This window comes from Astatotilapia calliptera, chromosome 10 (genome assembly GCF_900246225.1).
Source record: "Astatotilapia calliptera chromosome 10, fAstCal1.2, whole genome shotgun sequence".
NCBI lineage: Eukaryota > Metazoa > Chordata > Actinopteri > Cichliformes > Cichlidae > Astatotilapia > Astatotilapia calliptera.
The window spans coordinates 5203113-5227075 of NC_039311.1; the positions used below are offsets into that span (position 1 = coordinate 5203113).

The 23963-nt window shown below is 42.3% G+C and overlaps 1 protein-coding gene across 5 annotated transcripts in view; it reads right to left on the bottom strand.

The window, feature by feature from the left end:
• igsf9bb (immunoglobulin superfamily, member 9Bb) overlaps positions 1 to 23689 on the bottom strand; it is a 142827-nt gene extending 119138 nt beyond the window's left edge. For 3 of the 5 annotated variants that reach the window (XM_026183245.1, XM_026183243.1, XM_026183244.1), the window contains exon 1: positions 23368 to 23688. In XM_026183245.1, the coding sequence (XP_026039030.1) occupies positions 23368 to 23431 (64 nt within the window). In that variant the 5' untranslated portion in view covers positions 23432 to 23688. Of the gene's footprint in view, positions 1 to 23367 lie in introns of all 5 variants that reach the window. The other 2 variants (XM_026183242.1, XM_026183246.1) reach the window with 1 other exon arrangement.
• Positions 23690 to 23963: the final 274 nt, after the last annotated feature.

Genomic DNA, 23963 nt, shown 5'->3' on the forward strand with positions numbered 1-23963 from the left:
TCTGCCGCCTCGTCTGGTCCAGCCTCCGCTTCTGCCGCCTCGTCTGGTCCAGCCTCCGCTTCTGCCGCCTCGTCTGGTCCAGCCTCCGCTTCTGCCGCCTCGTCTGGCCCTGCGCCCACCGGGCCATGGCCGGCACGCCTGGGACTGGAGGGCCGCCGCTGCCTTCCGCGCGGTCGGCCTCCTGAACTGCTCCGTCGTCGCCGCCGCCGCTGCCTTCCGCGCGGTCGGCCTCCTGAACTGCTCCGTCGTCGCCGCCGCCGCTGCCTTCCGCGCGGTCGGCCTCCTGAACTGCTCCGTCGTCGCCGCCGCCGCTGCCTTCCGCGCGGTCGGCCTCCTGAACTGCTCCGTCGTCGCCGCCGCCGCTGCCTTCCGCGCGGTCGGCCTCCTGAACTGCTCCGTCGTCGCCGCCGCCGCTGCCTTCCGCGCGGTCGGCCTCCTGAACTGCTCCGTCGTCGCCGCCGCCGCTGCCTTCCGCGCGGTCGGCCTCCTGAACTGCTCCGTCGTCTCCTTCGCCGCCGCCGTTGCCTTCCGCGCGGTCGGCCTCCTGAACTGCTCCGTCGTCTCCTTCGCCGCCGCCGTTGCCTTCCGCGCGGTCGGCCTCCTGAACTGTTTCCGCGTCTCCGCCGTTGCCTTCCGCACGGTCGGCCCCCTGAACTGCTCTGTGTTTTGGGTTGTTTTCTTGGGCTCCGGTGTTTTCTATGCTCTTTGCTTTCTGTTCCGAGCCCTCCGTCCTGGGCCCCCGCCGCCCGCCCTGGGTTGTTTTCTGTTTGGTTTTGTTTTTCTGTGTTTGGGCTGTCTGGAGCCAGCCCTTGAGGGGGGGGTACTGTCACGGTCCTGGGTCTCCTGACCCAGCGTTTTTAGTTCTTTGTGATTTTCGTATTATTGTACTTGTGTGATTTATTCTATGGCTTCTAGTTTTGATCCCTGCCCTTCATGTCTCCCTGTGTGCCCCTCTATGTATTTATGAGCCCTCGTCCCCCTTCGTGTTTATTCCGTGTCTCCCCTGCCTGTTATGTTGGTGTTCTACTCGTGCTCTCTCTCCTCCTGTCTGAACCTCTGTGCTCCCTGTTTCACCTCTCCCGTCAGTGTTCAGTTCACCCCGCCCTGTCTCGTTATGGTTATCAGTGTCACCTGTGTTCCCCGTGTGTTCCCACTCCCCTCGTTAACCCTCTGTGTATTTCTGTCTACGTCTCCCTCTGTTCAGCGTGACGTCGTCCCTCATGCCGTGTGTGGATCTCCCTGTGTCTCTCTGTGAGTTCTTAGTTTGGTTTCCCAGTTTAGTTTAAGTTTGTATATTTGGTTCTGCCGGCAAATAAAGCTGAGTTTTGAGTTCATCCCCTCGTGCCTGTGAGTCCTGCATTTTGGGTCCTACTCCTGCCTGCCGCACGGCGATTCATGACAGGAAGGCCTCGAAGGGACCTGGCAGATCCCCATGTACTAAACAGAAGTGAAGAAGATAAAGAATTGATAAGGGGAGGTAGGGCGGGGCATGTAAACAAGAATAAACAGCTTATCGGACTGGGGGAGCCTATATAGATGAGAACCGCAAGGAGCGTGTTTGGTGGCGTGGTCCCACTCTTAAGTGTTAGATGGAGTAAAGTACAAACCCATGCATCCTTTATTGCTTTCTATTATTATTATTGTTATTTGGTGGTAGTGGCATTTAAAATAGCATTCACAAATAGTGTATATTAACTCTTAATATTTTTCCTTAGATGCCCAACAAATATGTTAAAATTTTAAAACAGTATCGAAATGTCTTCAAAACCCAAAACATAGGAGCAGACAAGAGCTTGACATCAAACACAAAACAATAAAGTTAAGTGTGCACAACCATGTGAACTGCAGTGTATTTGTTGTGAAAGGAACAGTGAAGAACAATGCAGTCTAAATCTGTGTACTGGAAGAAAGATGTAGGAAAAGGAGGAAAACTGAAATCTGCAATTGCAAAGTCATATCTACAAGCTAAGGGGAAAAGCATAGCTCATTGGTGTTTGTCAGCTTGTGCTCCAACCCTCCGATACACAAGGGTGGCTTAAAACACTAATGCTACCAAAGGATGGGAGACTTGACCTAATTCTGGGTCTTGGGCTCTCATCCCTCATCATTTGAATTTAAATATCTTTCCAGTGTGCATGCAGCAGCATCTGGTTCACCATGAACTGAATGTGTTGCAGAAAGTATTTATATTGCCTAAAGCTTGACGAGTTTGACTACGACAAGCTTTTAATCCCAAATACATACTGCTTTCAGTCCACGCAAACAACCGAAGCCACCGGTTAAAGTGACCACACCTGGCAAAGACTTTCAGCCAGCTTTTTTGATTATGAGGCTCCCATTTACAAAATGTCTTTAAATCCAGTCCACTTTTCCTGGCACTGATGCGCTGATGCATGTCATGTGTTGATTCCAAGATCATCAGTTCAAGCTCAACTACAATGTGCGACTGCCTAAATGGACAAGTCAAATCCCTTCTGGACAAAGGTTTTATTATCTGACGAGAAAATGACTGTTTGGCAACAATGACAGAAAGTATGTTTGGAGTAGTTAAAAACACTATAGCGACTGTCAAACATCATAGAGGGTGGGAATCCTAAAGAAGGAGGACGATTTCCAAGTTCTTCAACTTCACTTCAAATAAAACAGATGGTTGAAACATGGACACAATTAGGCATTTCAGCCGGACAATGATCCCAAACACACATCAAAACTGGTTTTAGAGTAGCTAAAGCAGGCTAACATTAAGCTTCTGGGTTGACTTTCCCAAAGCCCGATCACAGCCTTATTGAAAATTTGTGGACTACACCTAAAAGCCAGGTCGATAACATGAAACCAACCAGTTTAATCGAACTTTCTCAGTTCTATTGGTGAAACATCCAACCAGAATCCCATCTCGACCTGAAGTCTTTGGCTGCAAAGACATCAGGTCGAGGCGTAACTTGCTAAGTTACATCAGTTAACCAAATATCGCTTAGCAATGTTAGTGTGAGTATACTATTTATACCTATACAACCCTGTGTGGATTAGAGAAAATCCAAAATAAATTCAAACTTATGCACGCAGTTATTATTTTTTGCACAGCCAGCTGAAGTCGCAGCTAGCAGCAGCCATGACGTCAGTTTGACAGCAAATTTTTTTGTACAGTGCCATTTGTGCAAGGAACAGCAAGATGGATATAAAATGGTCCATAGATTTGTCTGTGAAGTGTCTGTGAAGAGGACAAAGAAGTGTGTTTAAGCCTCTTACCTCCTGCTGACCGTCAGGAATTAAGGCCAAACAGCTGAGGGTAGATCAGCAGACATTCAAGTTAAAGAATGTTCATAAAGAAGCAAGGGCAAACAGCTCTATGACTATTTCACTCTTTAAATACTGACAATTTAATAAACAAGTCTCTATTTCAGCAGGCAGATCGTGAAAACACCACGTTCATTATGTAAACCCCAGATTTCTTTACGCTATAATTTCTGTATTGTCTGTTGTTTTCGTGCCTGCAATGTGTGATCAACCTCTGGCAAACCTAGATCTTTGGTGCAATTTTGTTTGGGAAGATGTAAACTCTCTGATCAAACTGCTGTTTCAGGAGGGTAATGATGGAAAACTCCCAAGTTAATCCTGGCACAAACCTAAATGAAGTGAAGCAGTGTATTCTCATCAAGAGAGGGATACACAGACATTTTTGCATCTATTCAGCTATCAGCATGTGTTACATGTTCCACTCTTTTTCTCTTTAAGTAACTTTAAACAGGTCAGGATCACATTCCACCACTGGAGGAAGTACATATGTATTTCAGCCCACCGTGTTTTTGGTAGGAAATTAACACTTAGGCAGGTTAAAGACACTGTTCAGCATCCACATCTAAGACAACTCCTCAAACAAAGTCAGACATTTCCTCTCAGACAGATGTAAGGAATGTCGAAAGTGCTGTGTAACAGGTGTAGTCGTTATGAGTCTACATTTTGCAAACACCAATCTGAATCCAGGTATTTCTCCGGAGCCAGGGCCCAGGGAACGGATTCAAATAAATTCGACACCCCTGCTCTTGTGTATCAGCCCACACAGCAGTAGTGCGTGTGGGCTTCTCCCATAATTAGCAAATCCCCACATGAAAATACAAAAAAATAAAATAAATGCAGCTCTTGAAGCCTACAAATACTTTAATAATTACTTAAAACAATATCAGTCTTACAGCGAAGGAATGAGGGGGAGTGGTAGAGGTAGAGCAGGTCACCTAATAATCAGAAGACTGGTGGTTCAATCAATGGCTGCTCCAGTCTGCATGCCAAATATCCTTTGGCAAGATACTCCATGTGTGAATGTTAGAAAGCACTTGATCATTGAAAAGGGAGCTTGTGTGAATGGGTGAATGAGGCATGTTGTATAAAGTGCTTTAAGTGCTCAGGTATAGTAGAAAAGCCCTACATAAGAACCAGTCCCGTTACCAAAGCTCACAGAAGTGTGACAAAACACGCAAAATACACAAAATGACCAGCACTGCTCCTGTGTGACTCAGAACATGTTACTTAATTGCAAGATGTTTGAATTCTACTGTAATTTACTATTAGGAAACCACATTTAAAATGTAAAACCGATTTAGGCAACATATATGCTGTCGATGTGTAGCTTTAAAGTTTTCATGCTTTAAGTTTGATCAGGTTTTCTCTTTACTGCAGCCAGTGACACCCCACCAGCCATCTCCAAACGCAGATTTGTTTGGTTTACCCCAGACCTTCCCTGTATTGCCTTGAGTGTCATCAGCTTTTTAGAAATCCTTACAGCTTAGAGATTTACTAATAGTCTACACCAGAAACGCTTTGCTGTCATTAAAAAGCTGCTCTAGCTATATCTACTACGGCTGGGCAATAAAACGATAAAGATAATTATGATAAAACAACTTTTTCTCCATAGAAATATGACACATTGTCAACATAAAGTTGGTAGAACTCATTCTGTCCATGTTCTGACGGACAACAAGAAAGGCAAATGACAAAGACAATCATGTCATGCCAGTTAGCAGCTCTCATTTTTCAGATGACACTTTCACAGATGCACATGGAGTATAAAGACAGAGCTAAACAGCTGTCTACAATATCACATGAGCCTCACTGCCCACTTCATTGAAATACTACTGTCTTTCTTTACATTTTAATTCAGTTCAGTTCATTTTATGTTCAGTTCACATGTTTGTGCCTTCGCAATCAGCATGAGCTTATATATTTACCAGAAGTAGAAGTAGGATCAGCAGGTATAGTTTCCCTCTTCCCTTTCTGATTGTTGGGGATTTTCTCTGTATTATTGTTGGGATTTTACCTTGCAATATAAAGCGCCTTGAGGCGGCTGTTGTTGTGATTTGATGATATTAATGTAACAAATCCAGATAAGTTTGTGAGACTGACATTTGAACGATGAAGAGGAGGAAAACTGTCCTGGTGAATGATAGGATATAATCTTTTTCAGATATGATCATCTACAGTGGATTTCTTTAGCTGACATGAGTCTACAGTAACAGTAATTTGTATTTTGACTCCATTAGTTACTCCAAAAAAGTAACAGTACTGTAACTTGAATATATATTGATTATGTTTTTTATCTTTAATCAGTAAATTCTTACTCACATAACATAGCCAAAAGCATGCTTACTGTACACTGTTGTTTGATTGTAGTGTGGACACAGTTTTGTGGGGTGGAGTGGCCTGAACAGTCTGCTAACTATGTACCAAAGCTACACTTTACAACAGTTGGCTATTCATCAGACAAAAGGTCACCGAACTGTTGGAAATGCTGAGCATTCTATATGTAGGACATCTTACTAACAGCAGTTTTGTACTCCTCTCACGATCGAAGCAGGTGATAACCAGCGTTGTGCCAATTATCTAGGATTAGTAATTTTAGGCTCTCTGAACCATGATAGTGCACAAAACTCCAAAGTCAAATATCCTTGTGATATAGGCCCTTTCAAAAACAATCACTCTGAATGTGAAACAAACTTGTTAATCCTGCTTTGTAAATCCCTTTTATCGCGTTAAACTCCTAATTCTCTGTGCAGTAGCAGAAATTATTTTTTTTATTTATTTATTTTTTTGTTGTCCCGTTTGGATCTTTAGCCATCAGAATTGTTGTCTTAAGGCCAAGAAAGATGCCAAGCAGATTTATTTTACCAAGTGGATCATCATGGCCTTGCCATATTGGTCCATTTGATTGACCTTTATTATAATTATGTATTTATTTTATTTTCGGTTGCTACAAACGGGACAGACATGACTGGGGGACAGGACAGGGAGAGAGAATGAAAGAAAGAGAGGGAGAGAAAGAAAACCAGAGGGGAGAAGAGACGGTGAGAAAGGGGAAGAAAGAAAGAAAAACAAACAGAACACCTGGATCAGCTGTATGGAGAAAAAAAAACAGAAGAGAAAGCAAACAAAAAAAGAGCAACATAATAAAAAAACAGCACCATCACAATAAACTAGCTAGCAGTAGATAACAGTAGATACTAAATAATAAACGATATTGTGCCGCACGCAAGATAGACAGCGCACAATGTGCTTTGAGGCAACAGCCAAGAAAGGTGTAGTCCGCGTCTGTGAACACCCATGTGTACACCTGTGTGCATACCTGTGTGGATCAGCATGCTTGTATTCCAAAGGTTTCTCCATGTAACGATCTGCTAGGGAGTGTGGGGAGCCACTTATCACCTGCTGGTAGCGACAGCTCTGACCGGAGCTTGGTGTCCTCTGCAATTTAACGCCGGCTGATGGGCCAACACAACAGATGTTTCTATCTTTGAACTGCATACATAAACACAAATGTAAGTTTTCTTTCCTTCTTTAAATAAAACAAAATATATTTTTTCTATTATCAGAGAAAATTATGCTATGATGACAACACCACTGGAGTGCATTGGGTCTCATCGGCTGTGATGCATACTGTTCAGTAACTCTGTGTGGTGTCACATTAACTTCTTGCAGCAAGTCAGGAGCAACAAGGCCACACAGACAAAGATTTTAGTAATAATAGATCCTGAGCATCATCAGACCTGCATCCAACCTGCTTTTTTCAGTGTATTCTCCCTGTATTAACATTACATAACCTGGAGGCACTGCTGCTCCAAAACCACTCGCTGTTCTTTTTGGCTGCTGCTGAAGATTACACTAAGGCCTGGTGTAAGCACTGAGCATTAAGCTAGTTTTAGAGGTGAATGCGAATCAACAGCACTCAGCTTATACGGTGCTGTGTTTTTCCCAATATTACATTTCAGGTTAAATATTACACAAAGATAACCAGAGTAAATAGAAAACGCAGTTTTTAAAGAAGGATTTAATATATTAAGGGAAAAAAACAGACCTACCTGCACCTTTGTGAAAAAGTGATTGTCCCCTACACTTAATAACTGGTTTCGCCACACTTGGCAACAAGAACTGCAATTAAGCATTTGCAATAACTGGCAATAAATGTTTCACATCACTGTGGGGGAATTTTGGCCCACTCTTCTTAACAGAAACGTTTTAATTCAGCCACACTGGAAGGTTTTTGAGAATAAACAGTGTTTGAGGTCGTGGCAAAACATCACAATCAATTGACTGGCCCATTCCAAAACCTTCTTTCTGTTTTTCGGGTGGTGGGGGTTGTTTTGATTGTCCTGCTTTTAATATGGTTTTTTGTTTTGTTTCGGGTCATTCAGAGGTGCTGTTGCTGGTGTCTTTCCAGTCACTGTCCTGCTAAAATACATAAGCCAAGTGAGCCTGAGCTCCAGACTAGAGCAGGGCGATATGACCAAAAATATTTATCACGATATACATTTGAAAATTTGCGATAACGATATAAATGACGATATAATTGACACTAGACAAAATACTTTACAACTCCACAACTTTATTAGTGCAAAAAAAACCCATCAATGTATTTTCACTTAAACAAGCAGCTGTTTTTTCTGTGCATTAAAGTTGTAAAATGTAACAGTTCAAATGCAAATTCCTTGCTGACAGTTTAACCAAAAGGCATTTCCAGTGGAAATTGGCCGACGTATCCTCAGCATAACCATGTATAATATCCAGAAAACTTAAAAAGAGGTTATACACACACAATACGGTAACATTATGTTGAAGCGCAGTACGTATCACTCCGCGAGGCTCCTGCCTACGATAGCCGTAATGCTCCGACAATCCATCAAGCGGTGTGGGTTCGTAGCTTAGCAAAGTCGTGCTAAAACATTTGACAGATTTTTGAGCGCCGTGTACATAAAATCGTTTCGATGTCAGTAAACACAACCAGAATTCATACATAAGGCACACGGGATTATAAGGGCCACTGTCGACTTTCAGAAAAATCAAAGGATTGATTTTAAGTGTGACGTATTTTCCAAAAAACACGGTAATAACGACGGCCCGCTAGCATGCTCTACCAAAAATAGTGCTTTGTTGTGTATCTGACGGATGAAAGCTAAACCAGTTCCACCACTGAAGTTGCAGCATTTTTACAAACCAATTCTGGTTCATCTGTTTCACTCAACGATCTGCTTTCGCCCTTCTTATTCTCCATATGAAATGCTATGTATTGTATTCACAAATTTAACATCCTAAATTCATGGTTTTTACATTTTTATCTTTTGCACTTGGCAGGGAGTGCTGTAATGTTTTCCCTTTATGACAGGGAGTACTTCTTACAGCCATGGATAGTGGCAAGAGGACAGGGCAGTTGAAAGTACTGGGGAAGGCGTGCAGTAAATGGCCTTGGTGACAGATTTGATCCTCTACATTAGTCAAAGTGTCTTTCTTTGTCTCCCTTTGAAGAAATTTGCTTTGGACGGAGCAACACCACCCAGACCCACTGCACTCCACATAGTGCAGTGGGTAAATAAATAAATAAAGATACACATTACTCTTTACAAATTAAAGAGTTGTGTGTAATAAATTAGGTGTTTTTTTGAACAACAACAGCAACACTGGTTCCAACACATTATTATTTCTTCTTGCCAGGTGCTGGCACTTGGTCAGGACCCGTATCGTAACTGAAACCTACAAAAGTCTGTGTTAGGAGTCAAAGCAGGAGACAACCAAAGCAGTTGAAAATCTGCTCGGTAACAAGTTTGTTTATTCCAGAGCTTAAACAAGTTAAATATTTATCTAAACTGCTTCCTCTTGCTGTGTGTATATATACAACCCACTCTTCTGTCTGACCCACCAAACAATTAGTAATTAGTTTCATAGCATCCAGATAGCACTACAGTGATGTTGTGCTACATTACATTGAACCAAATCACTGAAATAAACTCTTTTACAATCAAAAACACACATTAAGGCAAAAACAGACTTTCAAGCTCAACATTACATGGCCTGCTATGATGACAACACCACTGGAGTACATTGGGTCTCATCATCTGTTTCAGATGTTGACTGTCTTAATTACACTGAGCTGACCCACATACTGGAAACTGACGCTAGCAGCACGCTTGCCAAGAAGTAGTTAAGGGCAAGATTTAAATAAAAGCACTCACTACCAATTAAAAAAAAAAATAGTGTGATCTCATATACTTCCATAATCCCTGCGATACATCAGATAAGTGAAAACATTTCCCCCACACATAGACGGTACTCATGTACAGCTGCCGAAATGCCAGCTTAAAGCTCCAGTTTGTTCACCTGTGTCGCTCCTTCACATGTGTGCACCTGCTTACTCAGCAGTTATGCGTGGCTGTCGCTGCTCTGACAAGGTCGTGTCATTAGGATCACTGTAAGAATCACCTTTAACTTTTTCTTTCCCTTAGTCTTGTGATTTTACACACAAAAATTATGAATGGATAATTTAGGAAAAATACAAATACAACATTTGCAACAACCTACTCCAGTTAGATAATAATCCAGGATTCCTGAAAGATGCAGCAAACAAATCCTGCATTGTCTGCGAAACGTGCCCATCAAATGTTCACAGTAAACACATTTTGTCTGGTGGTAGAGGAGATACAGTGCCAGCTGCTTTATATGTCTCTATTTAGACATGACAGCTATTCCCTGCCCACCTTAGGTCCAGAGGGTTCTCTCACTGCTCTGCACACAGGTAGCTCTTCTCTCCATCTCTCTAAAAAGCTCACTGCCTTTCATTCTTTCAATCTCTGCATATGAATGAACGGTATAATAAAGGACGACCATCTCTCCGAGCTGCCCTTGCGTTGTGTACTATATTTTAGTAATCAACACAAAGCATCTTGTGAGAGCTCTTGATTGATCCAGTCTGTGAGAGAATTGTTTCTTAAATGATTTGACTGTGATGGGAAGAAATGTTTCACCTCTACAGAAGATCAAAGAGGCAAGTTGTTTGGGTAAAGACCCAACAATCGGACCAGCCACTGGGCAAAAGTGGGAAGGAAAAACTCCAGAAAGGCAGAACAGCAGTTTGCTTCAATTGAGAACTACATCTTGAATTTTACAGCTACTGATTTGTTTTTTGGATCCACGTCAAGTTCCATCAATCCATATACACCAACACTGTTGCCATGGAGCAGTGAAGGGCTGATGTGTCACGTGTCATATCTAGCATGTAGTCAGTTTGCCTGTTATATACATTTTATACAGGGCCCATGTCAAATAATGCCTCTAGAATGCACATAAGTATCAGGGTGAAGATGTGAGGCAGCACAACTGAGGTATCTTATGGCCCTATCCAATAAATGTTTAATGGGTCTAGAGAAGTCAGCGTGGAGGAAGCTGACTGTGCTGCATCAGTAGGCCACGCTGTAAAATGAGACAGGGGAGGAAGCCAGGATGGTGGGGGTGGGCAAATGTGATATGGAGTACAGGATTCAGAGAAAGTATACGGACTCACCAAGATGTATGTTAGCAGGAAGCCATTACCAAAAACCACACTGCTGCAATAAAAAGCCCCCAAATGAAAATGGGATTGGTATGAAGGATGGTTTTTAGACATGCTCCGTTCCAAATCAGCACTGATATTCAGCTTATTTTCAGAGAAACACACTATACAGTATTTGACTTCAAATGAGCCGCACTGCTCTGTCTGATAAAATGAGTAGAAGTTATCCACTCATCCATCTAACCACTTCCTCTCCCTCACAGCATACACAAGTTTGTGTCTGTAAAACTAGCAGGGGGTGTAAGGTAAAGAACCAGTGCACCATGCACACTGAGATCTCTAAGCAGATCAGGAAAAACAGTGTTAACTCAAGTGAAGGCTTTCCTCGCAAAATGCATTGATTACAAACATTAAACATTGTCAGGATCATTTAGTGGAGTGTCACAGTAACCTTATGAGGCTGAAGGATGTGACAGGTTTGCAAGAGACAACTATGTAATGTCTTGATGGCTACAGAGAAAACTTGTAATCCACTTTGTGAGGCAGGTCTCATTTTTCTGCTCCCAAACTTTGTCTTTCAAAGTGTCTCAAAACACACTGATAACAAAACGGTTCTTTTGCCCATCAGGAGCTCCCTTATACTGTGTACATCTGCCCATCCATATACCCCACTGCAAACTCATGCAGCTGTGGACAAAGCGCTAATGACGCCTATAATCTCAGGGACATAACAGAAAAAAGAAAATGAAAGTCTGCAGACAGCAAAGTCCCCAGCAAAGTAGGAGGAAGAGAGACCAAGAACACCTCCAATGTAGGGCAGTTAATTTGATTTTACGCCGTCTTGTGATTTGATTGGCGGTTGGAAAATTCACTTTGATAGGTATGTGTACGGCCACGGTTTTGGTATACATTTATTTCAGTCCTCCAAGCAGAAGGACACCTGAGGAAGTTCAAATCAATCCACAGCACTGCTTCATCAAAGGGAAAGACGACTTTCACCTATCAGACAAAAGGTGTCTTTCCCCTTCATCTGATGGGCTTCATCATTTCTGCTGTCAGGTACCGAAACCCCCGAATAAAGATGGTGGTAGATTGATGCTAAGGTCTTTCCACAGAAATGATTGGTGTGTCCACAGTGACAGTGACACAAGCCTCCGAGACTGCCTGAATCTTTTGGTAAAATAAACCATCTAATGAAACTGGTAAGGGTCAGAACCGGTTTTTGTAAAGAACTGGTTCTGAGTATTTCAGTTCCTACAATTGGCTGATTTTATTTCTTGTGTCTGAGGAGGAATATTGGCACAGTCTTTTTTTCTTTCTTTTCTTTTTTTACATTTTATTGCACAAACGTGTATCCAGAACAAAAACAACCACATTATACTCATGCTATGCTAAAACCCAGAGTGAGGTTAGCTGAGTGGATGCAGGCCAAAGCTCAGCAGCCAAACCCTGAACTTCAACAGCTAACAAACGGATGAGAAGTCAGGCTGCAGACTCTGTTTCTACTTGTTCATGTTGCTGCAGCAGAATCACTGCGGCAATCGCTTCAAAGTCTCTTTGTGCTGGTTTTCATCTTTGCTCTGTGCTGTTAGCTTTGTGTTCATACAAATATAAATATATTTAATTAATCAACTAATATTTAAGTGACAGAAAACAGGACAGTCTACTTTGTGTTGTTTTTTATTTGTTAGTCTGGATCCACAAGTCACACAAAGCTACATAAATGACTAATGACTAACAACAATAAACAAAGAAAGTCCAAGCTTTGTAAAAATTTCAGCCTGGTGGCACGTAATAACCTGAGTTCAAGTGAAGTGGTGAACATGTTCTAAATATAGCACACAACTAAACCAATACCAAGTTGTGTACTCGTGTTTTTATCCAACGATCCCGTGCAAAAGGGTCAGTGGCAGTATATTGTGATTGCTCACTTTGTGTACCGTGACTGCAGCAGAAGAACTGTGGTAATTATTAGCAGGACAGCTTTAAGATGAGTCAGCAAGAAGACACTGGTACAGTGTATTCAGTGCACATACAGGAGAACAATGGCTTTCAGAGATGTGCTACAAAGCTGCTCCAAGTCAAAAGCTTTATCATGAACAGTATACCACGCGCAAGCTTATCTGTGATAGCCATACTTTCTTTTATTGTCACACATCTGAGGAGTACCTGTGAGGTACTTAGAAGGGAGCATGTCTGGAGTGAAACAGAGCAGTTATCATTGTGGGAGTCAAACAACATTTAGTGAGATAGTGTCTTTATTTTATGAACTACGCCAATGGACTCAAACATCCTTCTCTGCCAGCTTTCAAGCTTCTTTCAGGAGTGATATATAGTTAACATTATACAGGAAGTCAATACTAGATAAGCAAACTCTGTCATCCCCCACATAGAATTAGTGGTAAACCCAGGACACTGAGTGACGGGACACACAAATCCAAGTGCAATAGAAAAACACTTGCAGCTGAGCCTGAGAGAAAATCAGCTGTTCCTGTCCCAATTTCAGCACTATAAACGTATTCCAAGCTTATTAAAGCTACTAAAGGTGTGAAAGTCAACACTAGTGTGTGCATATGAAACATTCCCAGTTCAGTCTCCCTAAAATCATGGCAAACTTGATAACTATATTGATATCTGAGTTTCTCTGCAGGTAAATGTATATTTGGGGGATACAGGTCCTTCTTGGATGTCTTTGACAGTTCATAAAGTTTTATTCATCTAAAACCAAAGATGAATTATATTAACTTCTGCCTATTTATCCCATAGACTGTATACACTGCACAAAAATGAAGCCAAATTTGTCCCAAAGTGTTTTCTGTCCTGTGCTCCACTTCTCTCATGTCTCACTGATACTGTGTCTGCACTGAATAGACAAAAATGAACTAAACTAAAATATTTTGGGTTGATTTTTATTTTTATTTGTCAGTTTATCAGGTGCTTTTCTTTGATAACTGAGCTGAAACAGAAATGTGCTGTCCTTGCACTGGAGGTTCTGCTTACATACTGCAAACCTGACAGGGATCTGAAACGATTTACAACTACACATAAAGCGCACAATCTTTTCCATCAGTTCGTGTGGCTGTGTACCCTCAGTGGACGGGTTCACTGAACCCAAATGGAAGCTGCTGGGAGCTCAGGGGGAACGACGGCAGCTGTCAGTCACTGCTCCTTGGCCCAAATAACAAGCTGATTGACATCTAAAGGTTGGTGACTTTTATGAAGTGTGCCATTTGCCCCAAGCAACAAGAGTGCTACTTTCCATTAAGCTCTATGTAAATGAAAGGTGTCTGTATGTGGTGAAAGCACAATATACTGTGCATGTCCGCCACTTTATTAGACCTGTGCACCTGATCAACTGCCCATTAACCATAAACCAATCAAATAGTAGCAGCTCAGTGCATTTACACGTGAAACAGAATGCGATTTAAAGTTAGAGTTTATAAAAAATCTCACCATGAGCTGCGTTAGATTGCACTTCATCAAAAATAATTATATTGCTATACTATTTTATCAGCTTTTTTTTAAACAGTAAATTTAAAAAGCACTTGATAACAACAATAATTATAATTAATTCAAATTAATTAAGGAGTTTAAACAAACGGATCAATTTACCATTATAGAAAAATAAACATACCAAAGCTGTTAATTTAGGGAAGCTGTGATACTGGGTGGTGGCATAATACATTTTTTATGCATTACTTACATGTACAGTCTTGGTAAAAGCGAAGCTCTCAATTTACCGGTCGATCTACGTCCCTACCCTCACCTATGGCCACGAGCTGTGGGTAGTGACCGAAAGAACGAGATCGCGGATACAAGCGGCGGAAATGAGCTTCCTCCGAAGGGTGGCTGGCCTCTCCCTTAGAGATAGGGTGAGAAGTTCGGCCATCCGGGAGGGGCTCAGAGTAGAGCAGCTGCTGCTCCACATTGAAAGGAGCCAGCTGAGGTGGTTCGGGCATCTGACAAGGATGCTTTCTGGGCGCCTCCTGGGTGAGGTGTTCCGGGCATGTCCCACCAGGAGGAGGCCCCGGGGCAGACCCAGGACACACTGGAGAGATTACATCTCTCGGCTGGCCTGGGAACGCCTTGGTGTTCCCCCGTATAAGCTGTAGGAGGTGGCTGGGGAGAGGGAGGTCTGGGCTTCTCTGCTTAGGCTGCTGCCCCCGCGACCCGGCCCCGGATAAAGCGGAAGAAGATGGATAGATGGATGGACTTACATGTACAGGCAACTCCACTGAAAAACTCCTGATGTGATTTCTTTTGCAGTATCCTATAGGTCTTTGGCATCACAGGGACCTAATAATGTGATTAGTATTTCTTACTATTGTGTTTCAGTTCAAGATGAAGAAGGAAAACCTGCTTTCATCCTAGCCAAACTAACATTTAAATAAATGCTGGATAAAGTTTACAAGGGGGTAGTCCATAGCTGTAAACCAGAGTGACAATGATCCAGCTTCAAAGAGTACGACCACATGCCTGAGAACATTAACTCGACATGAAGCTGGCAGGCAGAAAATTCAGTCTAAAAATATCCACTGACAAGTGCCAACTTTAAACTGCGTCTTTTTTTATGCAAGAGGATTCAAACTAAGATACATTCTCATTTTAACAGGATGCATGACCTTTAGAAAGTTGAGTGTTTAGCATCAGAGAGCCATTTTCATGCACACAGCTCAGTCTGTGCATCTTCTGACTCACACCTACATTCACATACTGGTGAATTACTATTATCAGCTATTATTGGCCTCTCTGAGACTGACACCCATATTGATATAGACCCAGTACATAATGCTGAAAAAGATGCAAGACGATGATTTATGAATTGTTCCTTTGTTGAATAATGGGCACACTGGGAAAAAATATTCAAAACAAGAGCATACATGTACATTTTAATTTACACTGTATGCCTCATACAGTCCTCACTAACCATTTATTAGCCTTTAGCCTTGTTGCAGGAAGTATACCATGCGGGCAACTTACAGGACCTTTTCTCAAGATCCTGAAAATGACAGCAATTGGAATTTTGATGAATTGATTAAAGTCAAATAGTGGTGGCCAAACGTTTTATAAGCAAATTTATTTGCTAAGAGAATTCTGTGTTAAAAAAAAAGAAAGAAAGAAAAGAAAACAGTCATGTACTTTACCATACTGCTGAGTCTAGCCTTCAGAATGAATCTGGGTGCAAAGATGAAACCACACTGAGATTTGGCTCAAAGAAACTAAATGTTTGCTTCAAAGACTTTCTGAAGCTTCTGTTCCCGTTCCATGACTCCATATCTTTGCTACCATATTAAAGCTTTAAAATAACACAAAAGCCTTGAAAAAGATATCATCTCAGTTTCCCACTTCAGCTATAATTGTTTGCATGTACCTTTGCTTTTCCCTTTTGCTACATTGTTAACATGCAGTACTGTGGAGGCAAACCTGACTGTGCCATGCATTGATGAGCACAGTGAAGCAACAAATATTCAGGTAAAAACTGACCTAAAATGACACATAGGGCCTTATTTTGACATGTAGGTTACAGTCCTCTCAGCTGGGCTGTGCCATATCATATCCCTGCAGTAATACACATTATAGTATACATTTTTATGTGATATAAAAGTGTCATATCGTGATATCATTGCTATAGCAACACCATGCATTTGTATTCCCTGGTGTGCATTACAACAACTCAAGCCTCGGCACGTCTGAGAGTCCCGTATCAGCTTTTGCTATGATGATTTATTACTTAAAAAGGGATCCACTTCAGCAACCACCAATAACGCACAATGCTTTACAAAATATACAAGACAACTGCTGCTGCTAAATGTGGAGACAACAAGCTTTTTTCACCACTTGAGGCAAAAACACTGTTGAGTACTACCAGGCTAGCGAGGAGGAAATACATGCAGCTGATGATGCGCAACCCAAATGCAGCTCCTGCATAGTTACATGGTTAGAGCGCTTTAGTTATTGTTAAAGTGTTAAGGAGTTATATTATACTTTTACTCACATTTTACAGGGAAAACACTAACTAGGATATTTGTAAACACTATTTGACTTATGCTGTGTCATGGGATATAATGCTATGTCACTATTACTGAATGATGCTGCTGTTGGCACCTTGTTTCAGGAAATTCACACTTTCAGTTAGGAAGCATGTCATCACTGACAGTAGCTCATTGGAAAAGGATGGAAAATGCCCCTGCTTTTGGTTTTGAGTCTGTGATGCCCACCGCTATGTCTCAGAACTCTCTGCATTAAGTAATTTACTAACTAGTTTGCTGGACTATTAATATAGAGTAAATTCATATTTCACCCTTTTCGATGTGACTCTAAAATTCTGTATTTAGAGTGTACATTGCATAAATGAAAGAAGCTGTTTATAATGCCAACAATAAGAAAAGATGCGAACAGGTGATCTATCAATTTATACTGCATGTGTAGAAATTAGGTCATTAACATCAGTAATCGGATCAATAAGAGGTTGGATCTGAGCATTCCTAATGAAAAGCAACTCTCAGCCCACTCAGAAAACACAAGTCCTTCAATTAGAAAATGCTGAACACCCGCAGGATTTAAATTCACGCTGCAAATGAGACACGAGTCTCCCATTTCTTGGTCAGCAGCTTTATTTTTGCCAAGCAGCCACCCACTTACAGCGAGACTGCTCATTAAGTGATCATACTGTAGGGATCATCAAAAAACTGGGATACCAGGAAAGTTTGTGAGTTCAATTAATTAGGCAGCAGCGCTCTGTGCCAGCTCAGTTTTGCCCAAAATACACATGCTCTGACAACATCACTCAGTCAGTAACACAACTTAGGCCCAGATGAATCTCATTTCACTGAATCTACCATAGAGGCCTCTATATATGCATCCTGCAAGATTTGACTGAGAACAGCTGGTGCAGACCAGATGACCCCCTATGAGCAAGAGCTTTGGAAACAGCGAGAAGGAAAAACTCCCAATTCACAGCGGTGGAAAAACGAGAAGCGAGCCAGAGATTAATAATGACTATTTATTAAATGCAGTGGTGTACTGTATAAACACATAGCGAATGAAAAAAAAGCTGAGTGTAGAAGAAAGACTTCATGGGAAACCCCCAGCAGGTTTGGCAAACTGCGGCGTAACAAAGGTGTCACGGTTCTGGGTCGGTTCAACCCGGCGTTCCAAGTTTATTATGTTTTGGTTTGCTCATGAATGATCGTTTTGTTACCTTTGTGATTTGTTGGTTATTATTTGAATTCTATGTTCTTTTTATTCATGTTTATGGATTGTTCTTTGGTTGTGTCTCATGTTTAGCATTGAGTTCCATGTGTTATATTCTGTCTGTCTCTCAGTGTCGTGTCTGCGTCCTTGTGTAGTGTTTTCTTGTTTCCTGTTTTATTGTGAAGGTCTGCGTCTCATGTGAGTGTGTTCAGTTTTACCTCCCTTGTCTCGTCTCGTTAATTACTCCCTGCTGTGTCCACCACCTGTGTGTAATCTCCCTGTGTTTCTCTGTGTGTATTTAAATCGCGTCTTCTGTCATTGTAGTTGCTGGTCCATCTGTGTATCCACCATGTCTCACTCGTGTGTTTTCCCTGCTGTCCGTCGTCATTCTCCGCTGCTCATCCTCCTTCATGTTCATGTCCTGGTTTGTGTCCACTAGTTTAGTCGTTCTCAGTTTAGATAGCCTTCTGTTCCTTTTGCCGTTTGCCCATTTTTATTTTGTGTTTAATAAACCACCCTCACACCTTTACAAGTGCCTGCGTTTGGATCCTCCTTTATTTCTTCCACACGGCTCAGGGTTATTCAGGCTGCAAACCTTCATCACTCTTTATGTTTATTGGACACACATCTTTGGTCAAGTGGAATGTGATTGTGTTGGTGATTTGTATCTTTGTGAGGTGGATGGTTTTTTTTCTTGGGTAACATCACTTCTAAATATTCAAAGTATTTTCAAACAATGGAAGATGATCCTTTTTGAGGAAAAAGCTCTTTACCTTCTGCTGTCCCAGGCATTTGATTTTTTTCTTTTGTACAGTGGTACTCACAGAGACAGCCCAGAAAACTTCACACTGCAGGGTGCAGGGACAGCTGTGATTGGCACATGCAGGCACATCATCAGGCAGTGATTGAGGGAGCGCATGACTTGCTTTTGCTTTGCATTCTATTGGCAGAGCACACATTTTCATTGTTGCTCGATCATATTGATTACGTGAAGCCAAAATTGTGATCATGACTAAAATTTGCCCTAATTTAAACTTGAAGCCTTAATTTTAAGATTTGTTTGCTTTTCCATGTGTTTCCATGTGGATATACTAACTGGGACCATTAAAAAAAAAAAGCATACTATGTCCATTACTTTTTCTCACATTATCACACTCCGATGTGATGGTGACACACAACAGCAATCACTCACTCCTCCTGTTGTCCCCCTGAGTGGGTTCCAATCATTGAGACCCTTGACATGGGGGTGATGCAACAGTAGTTAAGGGAGCGCTTTACACCCACTATCATGTTTGCCTCAAACAAAAAGCACGACATCGCTCGCTTACTAGCATGCATACATACTACGAGTTTAATTCTCACTTCACAAAGAGACATTTACAGATCAGTGTAAGATGATGAAAAACTTACGTTTAGCATAGCAGAGCATAAGTGGAAGAGCATCAACTAAACAGTCATGAAATTGACCTAGCTTGCTCCTTTTTTTCCCGACAGACCAACAGTTATAATAAGCATCTCTGCAAATGTGCATTCGATTTTAAAATCAAACTAGAAGACAGAAACATACTTCTGGTTCTACTGTTTGAAGGTTGAAGAAGATGATCAGTGTGATTGTTGGACAAGTTCCTTTCAAAGAGAGCAGGTATCTGAGCAACATGAAACTACAGTGATGAAGATTCAATTATTTATAAATATCATAATAATGATTGCCATTAACTGGAAATTACATGAAAAATGGTGGTGAGCCACAGCCAATCACTTCGCCACACATCCATCCCTGAGGATATCATCCATTGGCAATTGCACCAATTTTCACAACTTTTTTACAAACCATTCTGGGGTTGACTATCTCTGCCCAATTCAAGGATCGAGACAAAAGACCAGAAGAAAAATGCAGGAGATGGAGAAAGATGAATAAAAAAAGTTCTACGGGTGCCTGCACAACTAGATATGTGATTAAGAGCTTTATTACTATGTTATTACTGTAGACTCCAAATCCATTACAGGTTCTGAAGAATGACAAACAGGTACCGATGCAAGGAAAAAGAGACGTCTTGGGCAGGATTGTTGTGCTATTATTACTGTGGGCTCACGCTGTATTTTTAGTGGACTTAATGACTTGACAGAGCACACAGAGGACACAAACACAGACATTTTCAACTGCTACTGACTGATCACGTTAAGATCTTCATATTCATTTAGCACTTACAGTGATACACTGTGTATAAGTGCTAATTATTGCTACCTCAGGATTCACCAACGGTACATTCATGCTAAAATAACCCGGATGCTTATTGCAAAAGCAGCTGGCTTATTTACTTAGTTTTTAAGCCAAATGTAAACTGAACCAAGTCTCTGTGTTTGTGGGTTTATTGGGTCACACTGTTTATTTTCTCAGCAGTCCAAAAGAACTGAACAGAGCACAAACACATCAGAGTTAGAACCAGTCTACACAGATCATGAAAAATGATGAAAGCATTCTTAAAAGTGGACCTATTACGCTTCTCCTTATTTTTTTTCTCATGTGTGTCCTGCTCAATTGACAGATGCTCATATTAAACATGAGCAAATAACAAAGTTTCAAATTTTAGCTCAGTGTGTAGCTGTGGCTAAAAGCTTTAGCAGTGGCACAAACTTTGTCTTTGTCTCACTTTTTTGATTTGTTTTTTACTTTTTACGTTTCAAATTAATGGAAAATTACTTTCGGCAGTGGCGACACTATCAAAATTTTTACCATGAATGCATGCATCCCTGTGGATCTTAAGCACGAGCTTCAGACTGCTCTAAACACTCTGTTTCAGAGTATGATGGGTATGATGTCATAGAAAAGGGGCATCTAAGTACCTAGGTCACACCTAGGGTCAGGGTGAGGAGTAGGATAAGGGTTGGCTGCCTCTTTTTAAGGTTAAGTTTTCAAGCACTTTAAGGATGCACAACATCCTTCTTCTGTTATTTACACATAGGTCATGTCTACAGTAATGCTCCTCAAGGCTTGAAATAGCACACAGTAATCAACGTATGAGTGAAATTGAATATTACATGAAGTGGTAAAAACTGCACAGGGAAATTCTCTTTTTACAAAGCAAACAGCCCCTACTTCCCACCTCCTATCCAGCCCTCTTGGCATGTCGTAGCATGTGTGTATTTATGTAGCAATTGAGTGGCATTTATCACACAGCTTATTTATAATTAGTTCACTTAGTCTGGGGGAGACAGCCTGTTAGTTGGCATATGTTCAGATCCTGGTTAAAGACACACTGCTCCCCAAGGGGATAGTAGAACGTTGACATGTGTGCATATGGTGTGTGTGTGTGTGTGAATGACAGCAGACAGTCGCTGCAGAGGGTGCCCTGAGCCTCCATTAACACAACCCACCATGTTGCTATCCCTCGGCTACCCGGCCATGCTGAGAGAGACCTCTAGAAACCTGGAGGGGAGCGAGTTCATCTGAGTGCATGGAAGAGGAAGACGACAGGGCAAATGTACAGAGAGAAAGCAGGAAGAGGAGGCGACGAGAACCTGAGTCAGACAGGATAAGTGAGAGGAGGGAGAATGTTGGGAAGGGAAGGATGAAATAAGAGGAAGGAAGGCTGGAGAGAAAGAGAGGGAGAATGGTTCAAGTCCAAGGTTATCACATGGCGAAAGTCGAGCCACTTGCCAGCCGCCAGCTTGGGACAGCAGCGCTCTGATGCAAGGATGCTGCCCTGCGCCGCTTCTACCAGCTGGGCCGTTTGTCTCAGTGAGTGTGCCTGTGTGCTCAAAAATGGATGCTGCAGAGCTCCGTCACAGCACAAGGATCAGATGCATAACCTGACAGACTTCCTAAGGGGGACGTCTTTACAAAACGCGAGTCCAGTCACCATCGCTCCTCCTTCTACAAGTCGCCAGCTGTCCCAGACATTGAATAGCTTGGGGAAGCCGCTTAAAAACATCGCTCTAAGTCTCCTTCCTTTGGCAGGCGATGCTTAAGTGTATCCTTTTTAGGCTGCATATTACATAACTGTTTGCAGTGGAGCTAGCGGAGCCCTGTCTCACATGCCAGAATGATGTGAGCAAAAATAAACATAATAAAAAACCTGCAAGTGTCTGTTGTGTCAAAAGTCTGAAACACAGTGGTGGACAGCTCGCTGACAGAATCCCTTCCTTATCATTTAATCATGCCGAAGCACATATGCTGTCCCAGTCGCCTGCATCTCTCCTCTCTCTCCAAGATGAGTGGGGGATTTTTAAGGTTAAAGCGCTATTGCAGCTTTGCTTGCCTGCCATATCCCTCCCTGTGCATGACATCATTGATGTGAGACAGACTCAGACTCCATGACACACTTTCAGACCACTGAATTATATGTGGCAAGGAAATGATGCCATATAGAATTAAAGCTCAGACAATTAATTAACTGGTTCACAGACAGCTATGTGGATACTTTTGAGCTTTGGAGAGTTGATCAGACTGAACAAACAGTAACAATGTGCTATGTGAATACTCTCAAGCTTTGGAGCGCTGATAAGGCAGAACAAACTGTAGCAATATGTCAACTTAGCTTTAAGAAAATTATAATTTTTCACTGTTTTTTGTCCTTTTTTGACCAAAAGACTGCCTCCTACACTCATGTGCTCTCTGAATATAAAGCTTGGTAACAGCTACACTTAACCCTCTCAGAAGACGTCCCTCAGCGCCCCATGGAAAGGTTATGATCTTTCACCCATGACGTCAACAAGCCAAGAAATCTGAAGTCATCACAACTTGTCATTAGTGCGTGAAAAGCAGCCTGAAGAGTGACGACAACCGTGTGAATTCCCCTAAATGTCAAAGTTCTCCCTCTAGCGGACAATGTCCGCCACAACTGAGCTTCAGCCGCTCCCCAGGAAGAGGTTAATCCATTCATAGCATTATAATGACATCTACACCAGCGCACCATACTAATCACATCTGCCTTCAGATTTCAGCAGCTGCAGACTGGAGCTCAGTGAGACAGGCTGCTACAGCTGCGAGAGCCCAAACTCACGCGTCTCGGGAGGAATATGCCAACCCAAATAGACTGCAAAATCTGTCACTCTGGAGCCAAAAACGTCACAACTTCGGCAGTGCCATTTATCAATGATAACCACAAATTCCCGAGATACATTACGGCAGGAATAAGCATGTTTAAACCAGGTTTTATCCTCCTCCTTTTTTTTTCTTTTAACGGTGGACCGGTCCCTTATCCTTTACCCACTCAGGTGATGAACACACGTATGAACTTGTTTTGACATTTTCCCATAGAGCCGACACAGTCAGAGTGAGCTAATAAGAAAAGCATAAAAAGCCGTTTCATAGTTTGAACGTGCCAAAGTGAAAACTTGAGCAAAGACACACACACTGCACTTCGACTCACCTTGAGCGGCCGTTCCTCGGGTGCTGAATACACTTGCTATCAAAGTGGCCACATACCAAATCATAGTACTATTGCCGACCAGAAATAAATCTCATCATATCTCAAAGTGCCCCTTTCGGTGAATCTCTCATCGCCGGGTGCCCCAGGACAAACTGAAGCGGGCCGGTATCCTTGTCTTCTTGTTAACCGAGCCCTGGACACTTTTCCATCGGCGCTTCCCCCTCTCTCTTCCCCTCTCCTCCGCTCTCCACTCGCATCCTGAGTTGGATCACCTGCGCCAATGGGACGAGAGCAGGCGACGCTGTGAAACCAAGCCCGAGCCTTTAGATATCCACGAGCCCGCCTCCACACCCGTTTCATTGAAGGGTGTGGGTGGGCTCCGGACGCCGATTGGTTACCTGCGCTGTCGTTTTCCGAGTTGGAGTGATGCGTTCCTGGCATGTGGTGAGGCTCGGAGGTTCTGCACCTCTGCTCGGTGGAGCGCCCAGGAATAGCTGCTCGTCGCTGGCTTTTTGTGGTTTGTTTGTTTCAGTGCGAATAAACTTACATTAACAGCTGTAATGGCATGTATCGGAGAAAATAATATTATGTTGGTC